We start from the raw sequence: 19,401 nt of genomic DNA on the forward strand, positions 1-19,401 counted from the left end.
AGCCACTGGCTAACTTATCTAAAAAGCCCAAGGCAACGCTGAGATAACCTGCAGACTGCTGTTATTTTGTATAAAATATTTATTTCCTATATTTAAAAAACTTCCCTCATTTCTGGCCTACCCTTTCAAAATGCCTCGTCAGTCAAAAATCGGTCTCTCTTCATTCGCTCGTGTTCCATGCCTGTGTCAGCTCAGGTTCCCATATCCCACACATTAACCCCACTGTTCCTCTGGAATTCTCACTGGAATGTTGCACAATAGTAAATTACACTCATTTCAAAATGAGCTGTGTTCACTGTTTCCCATCAGCATGGATATGAATCACTAAATGAAACCAAAAACAAAACAGAAAGCAAACAAAACCCCACAAATGTTCACACAAATACGAATCATTTGTTGAAGTCCAAGGGACAAAGTTAAGTAAATACCTTCCATGTGGCCAGCAAACTTGCTCACATTTTAAACAGAATTTTCTCATCTCAGTCACTGAGTTAGTGGAATAATAAAATCTGACTTCTGACTGCCTTCATGGGCGTATACCCCCTCCCCCATTATGAGGGCTCTGTTTCAGTTCCCTTTCTTCAATTCATCAGCATCAGACTTAACTGGAGACACAATTATGTTCTAGGCCAATGGTCCATATTTCTGAACTCTTACTTACAAAACCAACAAAATTATCATTGTCTTTCTTACAGATAAAGCAATGAAACACGCATGCTACGGATAAAAAAGTTACCACAGATAAGTGTAATTACATTATTTCTGTACCTGCTTGATTTTAATTCTCCTGAAAAGTATTATCACATGCTTATCTTCAGTAAGAAACAAACATTAAACATGTCAGTGTTGGTTTTAATACTCTGAAAAGTGGAAAGGTATCTAAGCTTTGAATTTTGATTTGTATTCTATTTGTTACTATAAATCCTGCCAAGTTCTTTCTGGCTCAAGAATAAGAGATGACATGTAGATCAGGAAGGACGACAAGATCAAACCAAGGTTAACTTCTTGATACGGAATTTCCCAACCCTTTCTCAAGTCAGCTGTTGGGTTTAGAAGGACTCACGATCTGTGAGCTTCCCTGAGCAGAGGAAGACCTGCTAGTCATTAGGATTCTGACCCTAAGAATCAGAGGAGAGACATTAAAACCCAGGGTGTCTCCTGATGTCAGCAGCCCGTTTTGCTAATGACATTAAAACCAAAGGCACACAAGAAATTTTCTATCTCAGTTCTGAAAGGGGATGACAAAACTCTTCAGAGAAGCTGATGGGCCAGACAAGAGACCTAAAAGTCACTTCCATTTCAGATTCCTATGTACTTGTGAGGGTGTTACTATTAACAAAGATAATATTCAGGATACCTTTTATCCTGACTTTTTAAGTTAGAGGATTGAGTCCAAGTGGATAAAATTTCCTTAAAAAAAAAAAACTAACTCCTTAAAAAAAAAAAAACAGATCCACCTCTTAAGCAAAGCCATAAGGTGAGTCAAGCTGATTGTCATTTTGACCTTCCTTTGCTTTAATTCGGGAGCCTATTTAGAAATGTAACGAGCAACCCTCTTCATTCGGTTCAGCTCAGCTAGCAGAGCTAATAGGCTTCTAATTAATTTCCAGAAGATTGCTGTTATAACTAACAGGTTTTAAACATTTGGTTGATTGGGGAAAATGAATTGAATATAATGTATTTGATTTGGAAAATTAGTTTTCATTCTATGTGCTTACCATAATAGTGTTTATTTTAAGTTTACATGATTCCATTAAGAGTCCCAGATCACCACTGGGTTCTTTTCATCTTTACAGTGTCCTATCCAAATTCAAAAAAAGAGAAAAAGAAAATCAATTTACATTTTGATTTTGGTTGGCTTTTCTTTGAGGGCAGGTCGACTTCATTTTTGTGGCTTTAATAAAAATCTTTGCTTGCTAATATAGCAACAGGTCCAAACACTTCAAAATGATCCCAGCGATACCTCGTCAAAACCCCACTCATTGAATGCAAAGCCTCTGGAGAAAGGCTTCTGCACACAAAGATGAATCAGTTACTGCATTGTTTATTAAGTTTCACCTGACTCCTCCTGATAACCATTTAAACAATGAATGTTGGGAAACGTCTCTCAAAGAATCAACAACAATGGCAGGGATCAGGGCTTTTATATTTAACTAATATCATCTTATAAAGGAGAAAATATTTCTTCCTGAAGGGATTATGGGAGCCTCCTTAGAGACACCTGCAAACAAAACAAGTGACAATAGATCTTTATCATAATTGATAATTGAGTCATCCTTTATAAAAAACTCCTTTCTGGAAGACAATAATATTGAGATTTACTATTGCAATGAGATTCAAGAAATCAGCTAATTGGAACTACTGGTATTTACGTTTCACCAAGATTAAGTTAGACCCTTGTCCCTCAGGTTAAAAAGAACAGTAAGACTCTGCCTCTAAATCACAGCTTACTTCACATTGGTAAACAGTGGAGGCCTCTGCCCATAGGCTACATTCATTGGCGCATTTCTTTGTGACTAACAGGAATGGCTAGAATAATCTCAGGCCTATTATTGATATTTCTGACATAGCTAGTTTTCCAAATTAAGTATTTGTGGCTCCTTTTATAAAAATGGCTCCAGGGGGCTTCCCTGGTGGCGCAGTGGTTGAGAGTCCGCCTGCCGATGCAGGGGACACGGGTTCGTGCCCCGGTCCGGGAAGATCCCACATGCCGCGGAGCGGCTGGGCCCGTGAGCCATGGCCGCTGAGCCTGTGCGTCCGGAGCCTGTGCTCCGCAACGGGAGAGGCCACAACAGTGAGAGGCCCGCGTACTGAAAAAAAAAAAAAAAAAAAAAAAAAAAAAGGCTCCAGGAGAGACCCTAAGTTTTGACTTAAAGAGCACTTGAGCATTGAAATAAAAAATGGGGGTATGGGGAGCATCAGTATCAAGCCATGACCGCACACCCTAACTGCAGCATTCCTCCTTCCTGGTCTTAAAATGGGCTCGTGTTAACTGGCACTTAGGGAATGTGAAAAGGCTTCCAACTTAGGAGGTATCAATATTAGCAGCAGCAGCTGGGATTTTAGAAAATGTACACTTTTTGATAAATGTGTTTTTTTTTGGTTGGTTTGTTTGTTTTTTGGTAGGCGGGCCTCTCACCGCTGTGGCCCCTCCCGCCACGGAGCACAGGCTCTGGACACGCAGGCTCAGCGGCCATGGCTCACGGGCCCAGCCGCTCCGCGGCATGTGGGATCCTCCCGGACCGGGGCACGAACCCGTGTCCCCTGCATCGGCAGGCGGACTCCCAACCACTGCGCCACCAGGGAAGCCCTGATAAATGTTTCTGATGTCCAAAACACTTGGAAATGAAACAGAAAGTCCCCTCAGCCTGAATCACTTCAAAGTAGACAGAATTAAACAGATAAAAACATCCCAAACGCACAATACTAAATGAGATTAGAGCTCAGATGACCTAACATCATTCTTTAGAACTTCCAAGTCCACAGACAAAACAAAGGCTGTGTAGAAGGTATTTCTGTGGGATTGAAGGTTTGTTTTTTTAAAGACACCTTAAGACACAGCAATCAATGTGTTAAAAGAAAAGCTGTCTACAAAAACAAAAAAGACATTTTCTGAGATGACTCTGATCCCTTACTCAAATTATTGGCTTAAAGGTACTTGCTTTTAAAGGCTTTGTATCTTCCATGACCGCTCTCTATTGTCCTTGTTAAAGGATTATTTTCACCTTATTATTACTAGTCTTTTCTTTGTAGGTAACCACACCTGGCTTTATACACACACACAAAAAAACGGTGCAGTAAGTATTTGTCTTTTGTGGTAATCCGATGCATAATTTAGTTAATCTAGGCTACCATGAGAGGTGATTCTCTGTTGTGAAATGTGCTCACAGTAAAGGAAATCCACGCCAGATAGCTGAACGGCAGCGGGAGAACCACTTACCAAGCATGTCGCTGCTTCGAGCCAACCTTGACCGTGACTGTGTAGCCACTCCTACAGCAGGTGTCACTCATGTTAACTCAGCCTCCCAATCACAGCCACACCTTTCTCTTACAAACGTGGCCTTTTACTTAATTAAGATAACACAGTCAGGCTGAAAGGCCCATCTCAGCCCCTGTGAAAAGGCCTTGAAAAACAGGCACTTTGCTTTGTGCTGTGAGAACTCTGACATGACTGTTACATTACCTGGATGAAATCAAGAAATGTCAGGGGCAGCAAGTCATCCATATGCCCAATGTCTTTGGAGAAACGATTCAAAATTCTTCCTGCAACAACAGGATATGAGAAATTACTCATTTCCCCAGACAGGCCCTTTAAGAGAAACAATTCACGAACAAATTAAAACAATATTTTAAATGCATATGTATTTAATATATTATAGATTCATATGAAATAAGCCAATGTCAGTGGTAAAGAAAAAAATAGACGTTACCTAAAGAGATATTAAAATACCAATGGCAGTGAGCGGGCAGTTGAAATTTTTGGCCCTTATTTTTAAACGGGGGTGGGGAGGGGAGAAGCGGGTCTTGTGGAAGTATCAGGAAGGGTTGGTGGATTTTAGAATGTTTCGTCCTTTTACATCCATCCTATTTAAGACTTCAAGTGCTAGAGGCGGTAAACAATTTAAAATTCATAAATTACTCCTAATTGTTACACTAACTTTGATTTATCAGAATTAATGTTGCTAAGTGATACTTTAAGAAAAAAGAAAACTAATTACAACCTGTCTGCAATTTTTTAATCCCCAGAATGGTGCATAGCACCTTACATCTTGGGAAATTTGGGATTCTTCCAAGTTGTGCATTTACTACCAGGGTAATAAGTTGTTGTTTTCAGAGGCGCACCAAGTGTGAAGAACACACGACTCATGCTTAAGCATCCAACAAGACCAGAGGGATGGAAGCAGGAAAACAAATATTACTTGACGACGAAAAGATCATTTCTTATTGCTTTTATTTTCCTTCTCAAAATTCACCAAAACAGTATACTCTGAAGGCTGCAGGACTGGAAGATGAGAACTAATTTGTAATAAATATCTGGTCTTTTTAATGATTAAATTCAAAGGCACTGAAGTAACAACACACGCAGGCACACACACAGCCTGTTCTGGTGTAGCAGCTCCTGAGAAATGTGTTATCTAGGCCCCTGAACTTCTTTCATAACTGAGGCTCCAGGAAGCCAGCCTGCAGGTGAGATGTGGGGCCTCTAGGTGCTCTTCCTGACCCCTGTCAGAGGTGACTTTCTCCCGAGGCCTTTCACACCAAGCCACAGCTGGACACTGAATGAGCAGAGGCTGGGCGCTGAGTTTCCGCCGCCGGGATGAGCCAGCTCTGCTGTCCTCCGCAGGGCGCATGGCTCACCGGAAGCACAGGGTGCGGCCAAGCCGGGGGCTGCAGACATCGGAGGCTTTCGCCCTCGGCCAGGCCAGGCCGTTAACAGGCTGGGCCTCAATTCTCCTGTCTCAGGCTTAGGAAATACAGACTCCAGAAACCGTCTTTTAGTGGCACGTTTGGAGGACCAGGGACAAATTTTCGGAGCCTCTAGGAATGCTTGCTTTAGAAGGTGATTCTCAGGATTAAATGGGCTCATGCAGGTGAAGAACCCAGTCACGATGCCCGGTGAGTTAACAGGTGCTCAACCACCAAGGAGAGATACTGACTATTCCCCCCAGGTCCCGCAGCACCATGTCACCTCGGAAAGTCTACCAGACACTGGAGCAACGTCCACCTGTCAAAATGCACTTGCTGATTCAGGAGTGTTGGGGGAGCTAGAGAGTCTGCATTTCTTCCCAGCTGTCAGGTGACCCCCCTCCCCTTTAAACTATTTCCCAGATCACACTTCGAGGGGCAAGAAGATGGGAATCATTTAATCAATTCTGCTTTAGGAACATTAAAATCAGATGTGCAATTTCCCCACATATTCTTATGCATATTGTGGCCCATTTAGTTATTTTTTACCTTCTCAAAGCAGCAATGCCCAAATAAGGAATATACACGACAAAAAATGTCAAAGACGTACTTTAAATTCTTGTGACTTCTTCAATGGAAAAATACAACTTTTTAACGTAGGCAGAATTTGGAAACAAGTACAATTTGTCTTAGAAGGTGTTAAAAGAGATATTGGCTACTCAGGGATGAACAGTATGTGTCATCCACCCCTTTACCATTCACCAGATGAGGGAGTCCTAAGGTCTGAGAGACCCAGGGTTGGCAAAGAGTATAAAATACAAGCAAAGCAAAAACAATGAGAAAAACCCATCTCCCCTCATAGCAACTATAGAAACTGAACAGAATGTCAGAGATCACCAAAAAACTAAACTCTTATTCACCAATGAGCTAGGTATAGAAAATGTGAGCTCAAAAAGTTCGATAGTTACTACTTCTTCTTCTTCTTCTTCTTTATTTATTTATTTATTTGCCCGGGGGGTGGGGGGTGGCTGCCTTGGGTCTTCATTGCTGCGCGCGGGCTTTCTCTAGTTGCGGTGAGCGGGGGCTACTCTTGGTTGTGATGCGGGGGCTTCTCTTTGCAGTGGCTTATCTTCTTGCGGAGCACAGCCTCTAGGCACGCGGGCTTCAGTACTTGCAGCACGCAGGCTCAGTAGTTGTGGCACATGGGCTCAGTTGCTCCACGGCATGTGGAATCTTCCCAAACCAGGGATCGAACCCATGTCTCCTGCATTGGCATGTGGATTCTTAACCACTGCACCACCAGGGAAGTCCTCAACAGTTACTTCTTTGCACTAAGAAATATTAAGAGAACGAATGGTGTTTGCAGAATATTTCACCTGGCTCTGAAATAGGCTGTTGTAACCAGAGGTGTGATTCCAAGTTCATGGCCTCATAGTACTAAACTTTTCTCAAAACTCTCCAAATGAAATCCTAATGATGAATTCACTTCACACACGTGCCATGACTCTTCACCCACATGACACGTGGCCCCTGCTGGAGTTATCTCTAGGGAGGTAGAGGGAAGGGCAGTTCACGTGAACATGGGGAACCCAATGCATTTTCAGACAGTTCTGTTAGACGGCTTTCTCACATCAAACCGAATCTTGCCTTCCTGGAACATCCAACCTCTGCCGCTTCTTCTGCCCTTATAGCCACACAAAGGGAACCTAATTTCTCTTGATATGACAGCCTTTCAAATACTTGAATGAAGTGAATCACATCCTTTCCAGCAACTACTCCTTGGTGCCTCAATGATCCCTCATGAGGCTCGGTGTCCTATCTTGGCCGCTGCCTCTTGTCCAGACTCAGATGGACAGTCTCAGTTAATGCCTTGTGCCCAGTATTAAAATTAATACCCCAGGTACTGCTTGATTACCTTCGGGTAAAGTAGTACCACCACCTCTCCCATCTTGCATATCCAATCACAGAGCCAACAATCACGATAAATTCTGGTGGCCAGGTCACATTTTAGATGTGGGTATAATGAATATCCACGTGGCTCCCACCTGTACTACACAGGAAGATACTGGGGACCAACGAGCAGTATGTATAAACTCTAAGTGTGTACCTCTTCTGACCCAGAAATTCCATTTCTAGGAACATATACCCAGGAGTTAATGAGTGCATCAAAGTTATTCAGTGTGGCACACTTGGCAAGTCAGAAGTAGAAAACAACTTGAACAAGTCTATAACGTATTACGCGCGATTTTAATTTTTTCTCTCCCCAGGGGAAGCCAACTCACTGACCAGCCACCTAGTCATTCCCATTTCCCCGCCTCAAGCAATACAAGGCCAGGAGAGAAGCCAGGAAAGTGGACCAGCCTCGCCGTACCCAGCAAAGATCATCAGAGGCACAGTGGCTTTGGGCACGAGCCCTGTGACAATGGCCCCAGCTCCCATGAGGACCCCAGTTCCCAGCTTCAGTTACAGGAAACTCAGCATCGTTCCAGCTCCAGGAGATGTCCATTTCCTTTCGATCAAGGTCTCCTCATCTGAACTAACGTGTAGATTCTGCCCCTAGCAACCCAAAAGCCTAGACTAGAACAAGCGCCACATGTCCAACAAGAGACTTGCTTTCTAAAATTAGTTGGGGGAATTGTACAGTTAAATTTTCGAATTACTAATTACCCTTTTAAGTAACAAAACTAACCTTTTTTATTTTGACCATTAACAGTTAAACTGTTTTTAAACATGGCAAGAGCCTTTGGGGCTGCTTAAGGCTAGTGAAGTTGCACTCCAACCTCCACCCAACTACTTTTTTTTTTTTTTGCGGCACGCGGGCCTCTCACTGTTGTGACCTCTCCCGTTGTGGAGCACAGGCTCCGGCACCCAACTACTTTTTTTAAAAAAATCTTTTTATAATACTGTGCTTTCAGCTGATACATTATGCTATTGCCCAGAGCTTGCCACCAACTTCCATTTTTCCTTTTAGAGCTGAGGACTGAGGAGACCCTACATCCAAGTAGAGCCAAAAAGAAGACTCCACACACTCTCAGCAAAGACCTAAGTGATTCTCATGTTTAAAGGCATAGATTTTTCTGACACATTGTTCGGTGAGGGACTGTTTCAGCGAGCTTCCAGATTCCACCTGGGGTCTGGGTATGTTCTCAGAACATATCATAGTATGATCTATTTAGTGGTTTGACTACTTTTCATGTATATTAGTCTTGAGTTTACATCTAGATTATACACGCTTTGTAAACATGGACCACATTTCTCACACAATCTATAACAAAATGCAAAGTGCTGGGCAAGGCAGAAGGTGGGCTTCACTAATAAAACACCACAAGGTACTGGCTTTCCAACCTTCTTTTTTAAAATAGGAACCCTTCTGTGCAGATACACTCTTACACAAAAACCTAAAAAAAAAATCTATGAAATGAATTATTTCAAAAGGGGCTCATCCTGAAGGGAGATATATAGTAAGACCTGGAACCCACGTAGTGACCATCTGGTACATGTCAATCGGGGGCACAGTTGGAAAGATGAATTCTGATCACTATGGAGTCCACCAGCACTCTAGTCGTGTTTGATTTATAAACACATGGGTGAACGTTCCAGGACCTTGAAGGCTTCTGTGCATCCAAGTGAAGTTTGATCACAAAGACCCCAAGACTCACAAAACAATGCTTCTAAGCTATAATCTGTATGAAAATCTCCAAGGCACCTGGATTAAAATGTAACTTCTCAAGAGCTCTGTCTGGGTGAGGTCTGAGATTCCTGATTTCTAAGAACTCCCAGGGTAATGTGGATGCTGGCTGCTCAAAGGACCACACTTTGAGTAACAAGGAACAACCTGAACATTTCTGATGATGTTCTGTCTCAAGAACCTTTAATCTGGCTTTATCAACATGTATAATTATGTCCCCTTTATTTATTTTGGCCAAGTGGCTCACCAGGGATTGAACCCGGGCCCTGGGCAATGAAATCGCAGAGCCCTAACTACTGGATTGACAGGGAATTCTCACGGCCCCTTTAAATTCCACTCTTTGCTTCCAGAAGCTAATAACCACTTGTCTCCATCTTAGTCACAGAAACTGAATTATAATATAGACATTATTAAGGCAGGAGTTCTACCCGTTTCATTCACTGCTGTTACCCCAGTGCCTGGACCAATGCCTCACATACAGAGGGTGCTTGAGTGTCTTCTGTATGAATCTATACAACGAGCCTTTCTATAAATAAATGGTTTGTTTCCAAATCTCAATTATCTATTGATATTTCATGCACTCTCTTCTGGGGAAATGCATGGGGAAATACGAAGCGTCTGGTTCGGCATACTCACACCAGCAAAGGCCATTAACAACTCCTGGGAAATAAAAATAGAATCTGGGTCATAAAACCAAGTCCAACCTTTCTTCTTTTCCTTTGTGCTTAATCAAGTTTCACTTGCTCACACATTGCCTCGTGCAGGTTGCCGGCCCTGCACCCGGCCCTTCAGACCAGAGGCCCTGGTGCGAAATGGCCGCGCCGACACCTCAGCTTGGCGGCCCGCGTGCAGAGACGCTGGGCCAGGCACCGTGATCCAAGATGCTGGTGGCACAGAGCGAAGACGCGGCCACGGCAGCAGTGGGTGACACCAGACAGTGTCACTGACTTGCAGGCTTAGGCAGGGTCGGGCTAATGGGTTCTCATGGAGGAAACACAGCCTGAGCACTTAGAAGGAGGCCAGAGGTTACAGAGGTTACAGGGTTACAGAGACGAAGAAAATTTACGTCGTTACATCTATGACACAGAGCTGTTTTACTAGACGCATCTGAAAACTCTATTAAAAATGTACTAATAAGGATGAGACAATAAAATCATAGGCAGGGCTGGTGTTCAGCTGGTATGAACGGTGATCGTCAAACTGGCCTTTGACAGCCCAGCCCCTTTTGATTGGCTAATGTTGAATCCATTAGCAACCACAGCATCCACTAGATGCTGAATGCTTTGAGTATTAGAAGAGTTAGAAGAGTTCCAGGAATTCTCTCTTGGCTAACCATAATTAAAGCAAAACATTTAAAATAACCCCACCTCAAAATTAAATTATAGAAGTTATTGAAGATGGAATGAATAGAGAGATTAACAAGTGAAGAAGTGACTGAAAAAGAATGAATGAGGACAGAAGCAAAGTCCAGGGCTTGACAGCCACCTCATTCCAGGCCTTACCCTGTCCTGCGACATAGGGCAAGTCACATCCCTCTCTGCTAAGTTTGGAAAGGGACTGACCTTGAAGGAGTGGATACACCCCACAAATTGACACACAAAACCATGCTGCTGCAACCGCCATGATATTTTACATCTCCTAAGCATTGCGGGGGAAAGGGGTTGGGAAGCTAGACCAGGCTAGTTCCTTTACCGCTGGATCTCGTGCATATGTCATGCAGGAGTCTGGCTCACAGCTCATATAAGGTCAGGAACGGACAGCAATAGGCAGGAAAATCTCTAAGACAGCGGCTCTGAAACACTGCGCGTTGGATGAAACCTACAGAGCATGTCCACTGGAAAATGGCCATGTGCACCGGCTGCATAATTTCAGGAGATACCCAAACCATGAACCACAGGAAGTGGGGTGGCCACGAGAGACGGGGGCCAGGTGAGAACTGCCAGTTCCGAGGGAAGAGGACACCACCTATCACGGGGCTCCTCCCGACACAGGAAGGCACCACTCTGTCTCCAAGGTCTTTGTTTCCTGGCCCAGTGCACCTTGACCGCCTTTTAAGGCAAAATGCGCAGTCTCTATCTCATATCTTCCAAAGAATGGGGATCGGAGGGGGTTTGGGTGGGGGGTGGGGGAGAACATGTAGCAGTCTCACCTGGGGAACGTGTTCCCACAGAGATGCAGGCAAAACCACCTATTAACAAAGCTTTCATCTAAGCAGAGAAGTCCCACTTCCACAAAGGCACATATCAGGAAGTTACCATTCAACATGCGAAATCAACCCGCCCCATCTCTAATACACGTACAAGGACATGTAATGCTCAGAAACAGGACAGCAAAACATTTGCTGTGAGAACGTGACTAAACTTTAAGACAATCGTCCCGCCCACTACCCACCCAATGTGAAGTGACTGAAAGGTGAGCTGGAGTGGGGTCCACCAACACCCAGATCTGATCTCAGTTGATCTCCAGCGCATTGTGTGAGTATGTGGGGACCACCAATAGGTGTTACACAAATGTGGTTGGGTTGTATTAAGTGTATGTGTGTGGGCCTTTGTTGGGGGGAAAAAACCTGCCAAGCAAGAACACCATTACAAAGGAGGGAATGAAAAAATTTATACAAATAGGAAACAAATCACAGACACAGGAAACAATCTTATGGTTACCGAAAGGACAGGGGGATAAAGTAGGACTAGGACTTTGAGATTAACAGATAAACACTACTAAACACAAGACAAAAAACAGTGAAGACCTACTGTGTAGCACAGGGAACTGCGTTCAGTATCTTATAATAACCTATAATGGAGAAGAACCTCAAAAAAGATAGACACCTAGATAGATAGATATGTATATACAAATAACTGAATCGCTTTGCAGTACACCTAAAACTAATACAACGCTGTGTGTCAACTATACTTCAATGATTTTTTTAAAAGAAAAAAAAAGGAGGGGAAAAAATCATTTTCAACTACTGTACTCCTTCTTTCAAAACTCAGATAAAAGTGATAAGTGGAAATATTGCTCTAAGAGTTATAATTGTATGTATTCTATAATAGTCAGTTATAAAAAGCTTAGGAGAGACACATTATCTCTTAGCCAAACGATGGAATCATGACCTATTCAGAAACCCCACAAATCCCTTCCCGTCCATCTTCTGCCCTCTCTACACCCGTCATCTAGTTTCTAAAACCAACAGCCAGCTTTGCTTCCATCCTCACTCGTCCTGACTTTTTCTGTAGCAGATAACACTTCTAACGACCTTCTTTTTGAAACAGTCCTGTATGCTGGTTTCTGGGATATAATGGTTTTTGCTTTGAACATCTCTCGCCATTCCTGCGACCTGGCTTGTTGCCAAAATGCAACTCCCCCTGCCCCCCCGCCCCGTATTTGGAACTCTATCCCCACAATGATCATCTCCTACCTCTTCTGCTGTCATCTATTCTCTAAAGGCTGTGACACCCGAACCAGACCGGCCCCACTGTCCCTTCATCGTCAGTGTGTCCAGCTGGTGGATCTCTCCCCCTGGACATCTCACGTGCGCGTACACGGTGACACATTATGAAATGGGGGGCTTCCCTGGTGGCGCAGTGGTTGAGAGTCCGCCTGCCGATGCAGGGGACACGGGTTCGTGCCCCGGTCCGGGAAGATCCCACGTGCCGCGGAGCGGCTGGGCCCGTGAGCCAAGGCCGCTGAGCCTGCGCATCCGGAGCCTGTGCTCCGCAACGGGAGAGGCCACAACAGTGAGAGGCCCGCGGACCGCAAAAAAAAAAAAAGAAATGAGGAAGCGGATCCATTTGCATAAAATGTTTAACATAGCCCAATGAATATCTTAAAAAGAATTTCAACATAAAAAGAAAACCTTTCCAGACTAATGCTGAATTTTGATTCCTAAAACTTTTGCATATTAAAAGAAAAACTGAAATCCCAATTTGTATGGGTTTTTGGTACTTTGAGACAGTCTCTGAGCTTTGAGCAACCGCAGAGGCCGGCCTGTCGGAACTAAGGCAGGTACAGCAAGGACAGAGCTGACTTCCCCAGCGGCAGGGTGGGTTTTACATCATATAACTTAATCAAAACACAAACTGTTCTCAGATTCCGTGGGAGGTAATTAAACACCAATTCAATGCCAATTAATCACAATCACATAAGAGTCTGTCAGAGAAGAACTCTATACACATGGAGGCTATTTAATGGTCAAATACTTGGCAGGATCTTAGTTAAACAATGATTCATTAAGCCTCCTCTACCACACAATAGCCAGGCTGAACTCCAAGTGAAAAAAATCAAAACTCTTTTGTTCCCCCATAAAAAGACATCAAATGCCTGTGCATCATATTCCTTCCTTCCCCTCTTAGCAGGCAGCTCAATTTGCATGTTTCAGGATGTGCTGGGCTAGTCCTGGGCAGGAGGGCATATGCAAGTCCTCCTGAGTTCTATTCTCAATACCATACCTACGCAACTCTCTTCTTCCTAAAGGAAAAGTAAAGAGCTGTACAGTTGACCACATACTTGAAATATTTATTCACTCTGAGCAGGGAAAAGAATAAGAGACAGGGAACCTACCTTCCACCTGAAGGAAAGGCAAGCTATGGCCACTTCTCCCAGGGCAGATAATCAGCCGCCATAAAAGCCCTTGATCCACACAACTGTCGTCCAGCAAAAACCTGTTCAAACACTTGTGGTTTCCTGCACCTACCTAATCAATTTGCTTCCTTTAAATTACTCGTCCCTTCAGAACACAGCTCCCCAAGAGAACGCAGGGGACTAACACAACACTGTAAATCAACTATGCGCCAATAAAAATTAATTTTAAAAAAAGAAAAGAAAACAAAGAGGGCCATTTTAAGTTCAGTTGATAATTCCCAGAGACTGTTCCCCAAGTTTCTTACATGAACTACTACTTTCCTGCAAGTTCATTTCTTCCTAAGGGTGAAGTATCAAGGAAAACGACATTTGTCTCTATTTGCCGGGGGTTTTCCCCCCACCCCCGCACACTAGTGCTATAAGCACTTCCATAGTTTCACTAATGCTGCTACTTTTCAAGTGCATGATTTCTACCCTTCATTGTGGACTCAGATATGAATTAGAAATCTTAGAGTTGGCTGAAAATGGGTTTTATACTGTTGTAGTACAGGCGCTGCTGAAATTCTACTTGCCTCTTTAGAGAGGGGCTCCTAGTCCAGCTTTATGAAATGCTGTAGCGTTACTAGTTTTATCATGCACTTAAAAATAAAATTGTGAAAGTGAATTAATAAAATTAATTGTATTTCTCTTTGATAACAAAATATGTACTAGGAAATATTTTTAGAAGTGTCTCATGAAAAATTTTGAATTTTGATATATCTTACCCCCCCAACTGAATTTATTATAATTGATAAAAGATAAATACACGTGACATTGTTTTCCCTAAGGAAGTTTAGAAACTTCATGTAAAACTTATTAGCGCAATGTATTCTAATTCTGCTCATAAACTGGGTGATACAGAGAAAAGATGCACTTTTACTGGGTCTCACTGGACACAAAATATTAAATTCATATGCAAACCATAACAGTGAATGTAGGATATACTGTATAATTTAAAAAAACATATAAAATCTGAGTCCAAAACTGCTGTCTTAACACAGTAACAAAAAAGTAAATGAATAAATCATTTAAAAATTGACCTTAATTATAAATATTAAATCTGTTTTTGTGATCCCTCAGGCATAAACCCACATTTTGTTTTATGTTGCTCTAACAGGACACAAGGATGACAGCCCTGCATGTGTTTATTTCTCAGCTACACTATGACATATGATTTTGAAAAGGAAAGTCACACTGTGTCTGTACATAAAAATAGGAAAAGCAAGTTTTCCTGCAAATATAAGTTTTCCTATCAAAGTGAGGCCAAAAAGTAGATTTATTCACATTAAGTGCTGACAGGAGCAAATCAGTTCAGCAGTAAATAAAGTACACTGTAACCCGATCGTCAAATCAATGACGTCATTAAGAAGAGGCTCCATTCTTCAACGAAATGGTGAGTTGAAGGGAAAAAATATTCGGTTGCAATGGAGAATGCGTCTCCAACACATCTGACAGTAACTGATCTGGACCTTGTCTTCTCCCCTGTGCCTAGAAAAAGAGTCTTTGGGTTTCTAATCTTTCTTCATCTGTATTTAGCCATGTAAACTGCCAGACGGCACTTTCAGCTTCCCTACAGGCATCCCATAAATACAAATAAAAAAATATGTCATTTTTCTTCTTCTTATTCTAGGCCCCAAACTGACAAAATATTATCATCACTTTTGTAGGCTCTTGCAAATAGGCGCGCTAGCGCTGGGCAGAAATTGCTGAGATTCTAATATCCATTTATCTAAACCGCCAGCATATAAGGGAAGTCGGGTGGGGTGCTTGCCACCTAAATTAATTTACTACTCGAAAGAGACTTCTTAAGTCAAGCCTGTTAAAAGGGAAACAGGAAAGGAGTTACAAAACTGTAAATAAATCTAAACGCGGTTTGCATCTGAACTAATTTTCAAGTGTAGAATTAAAAAGAGGCAACAAGAGGAAAGAAACCTGCACTCAGAGCACAAGATCCGCCCGGGCGTCCTGTCTTCAGGGAACTGTTGCCCAACTGTCTAGGGGACGCAGCCCTTGCTGGCATCCAAAGCCACCTCCTACGATTCACGCAAGAAAATAAAGGATTCGACCACCTTGCACCTGTTACAACGGCTACCATCAAAAACAAATCAAAAAACAGCAACTGCTGGCGACGATGTGGAACATTTGGAACTCTGTTCACTCTAAGTGAGAATCTAAAATGGTGCAGCTGCTATGGAAGAAGTATGGCAGTTCCTCAAAAAAAAAAAAATGAAACACAGAATTACCGCATGATCCAGTAATTCCACTTCTGGGGAGGTACCCAAGAGAACTGAAAGCTGGGTCTTGAAGAGATGCTTGTACACCTGTGCTCATAGCAGCATTGTTCACAATCGCCAAAAGGTGGAAGCAACCCTAAGTGCCAATTGATAGATGAACGGAAAAACAAAATGTGGTGTATATACACACAGTAGAGTATTCTTCATCCTCAAGAATGGAAATTCTGACACATTCACAGCATGGATGAACCTGGAGGACAACATGCTAAGTGAAATAAAATAAACCAGACACAGAAGGTCAAATACTGAAAGATTCCACTTGCATAAGGTACCTAGAATAGTCAAATTCATAGACAGAAAGGAGAATGGTGGTTGGCAGGGGGGTGGGCACAGGGAGTTAGTTGTGGGTTCAGAGTTTCAGTTTGGGAAGACGAAAACACTCTGAAGATGGAGGGTGCTGGAAGTTGCACAACAATGAGAATGTACTTAATGCCACTGAGCGTAAGTAAAAATGAATAAGATAGTACATTTTATGTTCTATGTATTTTACCATAACTTTCTTTTAAATAAAAAGAGAGGGAAAGATTCAAGCTGATCCTTCTCTCAGAATCCACTCCATCTGTCTCGCCCATCTGCTCCTGTTGACCTTATTAGGAATGTCAGCTCCATACGTACACTTACACCCGAAGTGCCAGGGCCAAGGAGGAGGTGCCTGTGGGGGCAGCCAGCTGTGTCATCATGCTGGTGAGGAAGACAGAGGCTTGTGCACTTCCGGGGATCAAAAGGTCCCAGGTCCCATCCAGCACACCAACAGAGAAGAACTGTCTCTCAGTAGGTTAAGGAGAACAGAGTGAAGATGAAGAACATCTGCCAGGGTAGAAATGAGCAAAGGGCAAGACTGCCTGCTGGTGGCAGAGAAGAGTGCCAGAGAGACACAAATGCACCCACCACACAGTGAAGAAAAGGAGACAGAACAGAATGTGTAAACATTTTAGTCTTCAAAACATGTCTACAATGCTGTAGCAATTCACCTTTTTCAAAAATATTTCACACAATCAATAAACATTCTTGATGCACTCCCCCACCCCGTTTATAAACTCGCCAAGACCTTGAAAAGCCTTTCAAGATGCAAAAGAAGAAAAAAAAAAGATGGAAAAGATATAAGTCAACTATACTTCAATAAAATTTTTTTGAAAAAGATGCAGAAGATCAGCACAAATGGAATCCAGCCCCACTGGATGACGTGGCTACATCAACACAACCAGGGTTCACTTAAAACCTCCCGATCTGCATAATTTCAAGGCAAGGACAACCCCAGCAGAACCCTATAGACAGTACCTAGGTTGGTCATCTACACCCAGAAGCATGATTAAGAGCCTTTTAGAAGTGCCAACAGCCTTTGCCCTCTGTGAAGTGATATAACTTAGAAAGCAAAGGGGGAAAACACCAAAATAAATCTAAATTGGATCCAAACAGAAGACGACAGCGAGTATATACATTCTCTGTACTTCCAGGGCATGTGTCTCCCGGAATAAAAAGCAAAGAGAGATATATCATTCGATCAAGTGAGGTGAGGACGGGCCAAGCGTGGAGTTCAAAGAAGCAAAATACCGCAAGGTACACCAGAAAAGAGTATCTAGGTACACGTATTAAGGGAAGGGTGATCCTGAGAACCACTTAAAGGATGGAAAGGAGCCTTGAAGCTCGGTGGGCAGGAATAAGAGACCCACCAAACAAACGCCTGGGGGAGGGTGGGGGAGGGATGAAGGTGGCAGCACCAAACGCTGAAGGCAACGCCACACGGAGGTTACTCCTAGGGCCCTGGGGCCTCTCTTTCAGAATACATGTCACACGGACTTCCCTGGTGGCACAGTGGTTAAGAATCCGCCTACCAATGCAGGGGACGCGGGTTCGAGCCCTGGTCCGCGAAGATCCCACATACCACGGAGCAACTAAGCCCGAGCGCCACAACTACTGAGCCTGCGCTCTAGAGCCCGCGAACCACAACTACTGAGCCCAAGTGCCGCAACTTCTGAAGCCCGCACGCCTAGAGCCTGTGCTCCGCAGCAAGAGAGCCCACCGCAATGAGAAGCCCACGCACCGCAACGAAGAGTAGCCCTCGCTCGCCACAACTAAAAGGCCATGCGTAGCAACGAAGACCCAACGCAGCCAAAACTTTAATTAATTAAAAGAAGAATACATGTAACAGGTCTGATTGTGTCCAAACTTCGGAAAGCACATGGCATCTGTTTTCATTTATATCTTTAAAAGGCAATAAGTAAAATCGCTAGCTGATTTTTTTTTTTTTTTACCACATATACACAAAATTGCTAATATTTTCTCCCTTATGCAGAAACTGTTCGAAAACCTCTCAACAAGCCTTGGTAGAACTTAGTAGTGACGACTTAGCGTCCAGCAGAAAACACCAGCATCATTCTGAACATGACGCCACTTTAGAGGGTTTCGTATCATATGATATTTAATTTAGACCCTTAGGCAAAGTAAAAGGGAAGAATACTATCAGACCCAAAGGAAATTAAATGAGGAGCGTGGAAATAGTTTTACAAACAACACAAAAGTTTCTTCCCAGGATCAGGTAAAATCCTAATAATATGCATAATTCTCATTGGAAAAATCAAGGGGTCGCTAGCATTCAAAACACCAGTACTAGAAGGAGAAAATATTTTGACAATTATATTCGATTTAGATTTCCATTCATTAGTCATAAAAACTACCTATACCTACTGTGTACAGTTGCAGAGATCTAATGCTAAAAAGCAACCTGAAGCCAATACTGATCTCAGAGATATAAAATATAAAAATTATATTTAAAAAAACCACCAGTTCCAATGGGTAAAAGAACATTAGGTATGAAAGCACCTGTAGCTAGATGTCAACGTGGGCTTTAAAATACATTTAGCGAAATCAAAACTCAGTGGATTTTTTTAAATGTGGGTAAATCGTGACTTTTCCGACACAATTCAATGTAAAACTCATTAAATGGAAAAATGAATTGATAATTTTATAAATATTTAAGGGACAGCGAGGCTTTTATCCTCAGGAGAGTTCTCAAATTAAAAACAAACCGAAAAGGCTAGGTAACTGGATTGAGCTGACAGCCAGTGTTGCTGAGGATATACCCAGCATGAACTGGCAGCATCGAGAACCTAAGCCAAGTTAGATTCTTGAAGTCACTGATGACAAGGCTGCGTTCCTCAAAGGAGATCCAGCCTCAAGCTGACTGAAGCCAAATGGTGCCTCTCCAAATAGGCCAACCTGTAGAAGATGGAGAACTCCATGCCCTTTGGGCTAAATTCACTAAGCTTAAAGGCAATTCCTTTCAACTCTCTCACCTAAGGGTGGCTGATATGCTGGAGAGAGAGATGAAAGGGAGAATCAAGCACTTGAAAAGGTAACGAGCCACAGGGAGTGCCCGAGAGCACGGAGGCATGAGGC

The 19,401-nt window shown here is 42.9% G+C and overlaps 1 protein-coding gene across 3 annotated transcripts in view; it reads right to left on the reverse strand.

The window, feature by feature from the left end:
* Positions 1–19,401, reverse strand: part of ABCC4 (ATP binding cassette subfamily C member 4 (PEL blood group)) — a 213,141-nt gene that overhangs the window by 60,940 nt on the left and 132,800 nt on the right. For all 3 annotated transcript variants that reach the window (XM_065896166.1, XM_065896165.1, XM_065896164.1), the window contains one exon: positions 4,184–4,263. In XM_065896166.1, coding sequence (XP_065752238.1) covers positions 4,184–4,263 — 80 coding nt within the window. The remainder of the gene's footprint in view (positions 1–4,183; positions 4,264–19,401) is intronic.

The sequence above is a fragment of the Phocoena phocoena genome, chromosome 18 (genome assembly GCF_963924675.1).
Source record: "Phocoena phocoena chromosome 18, mPhoPho1.1, whole genome shotgun sequence".
NCBI classification, from domain to species: Eukaryota; Metazoa; Chordata; class Mammalia; order Artiodactyla; family Phocoenidae; genus Phocoena; species Phocoena phocoena.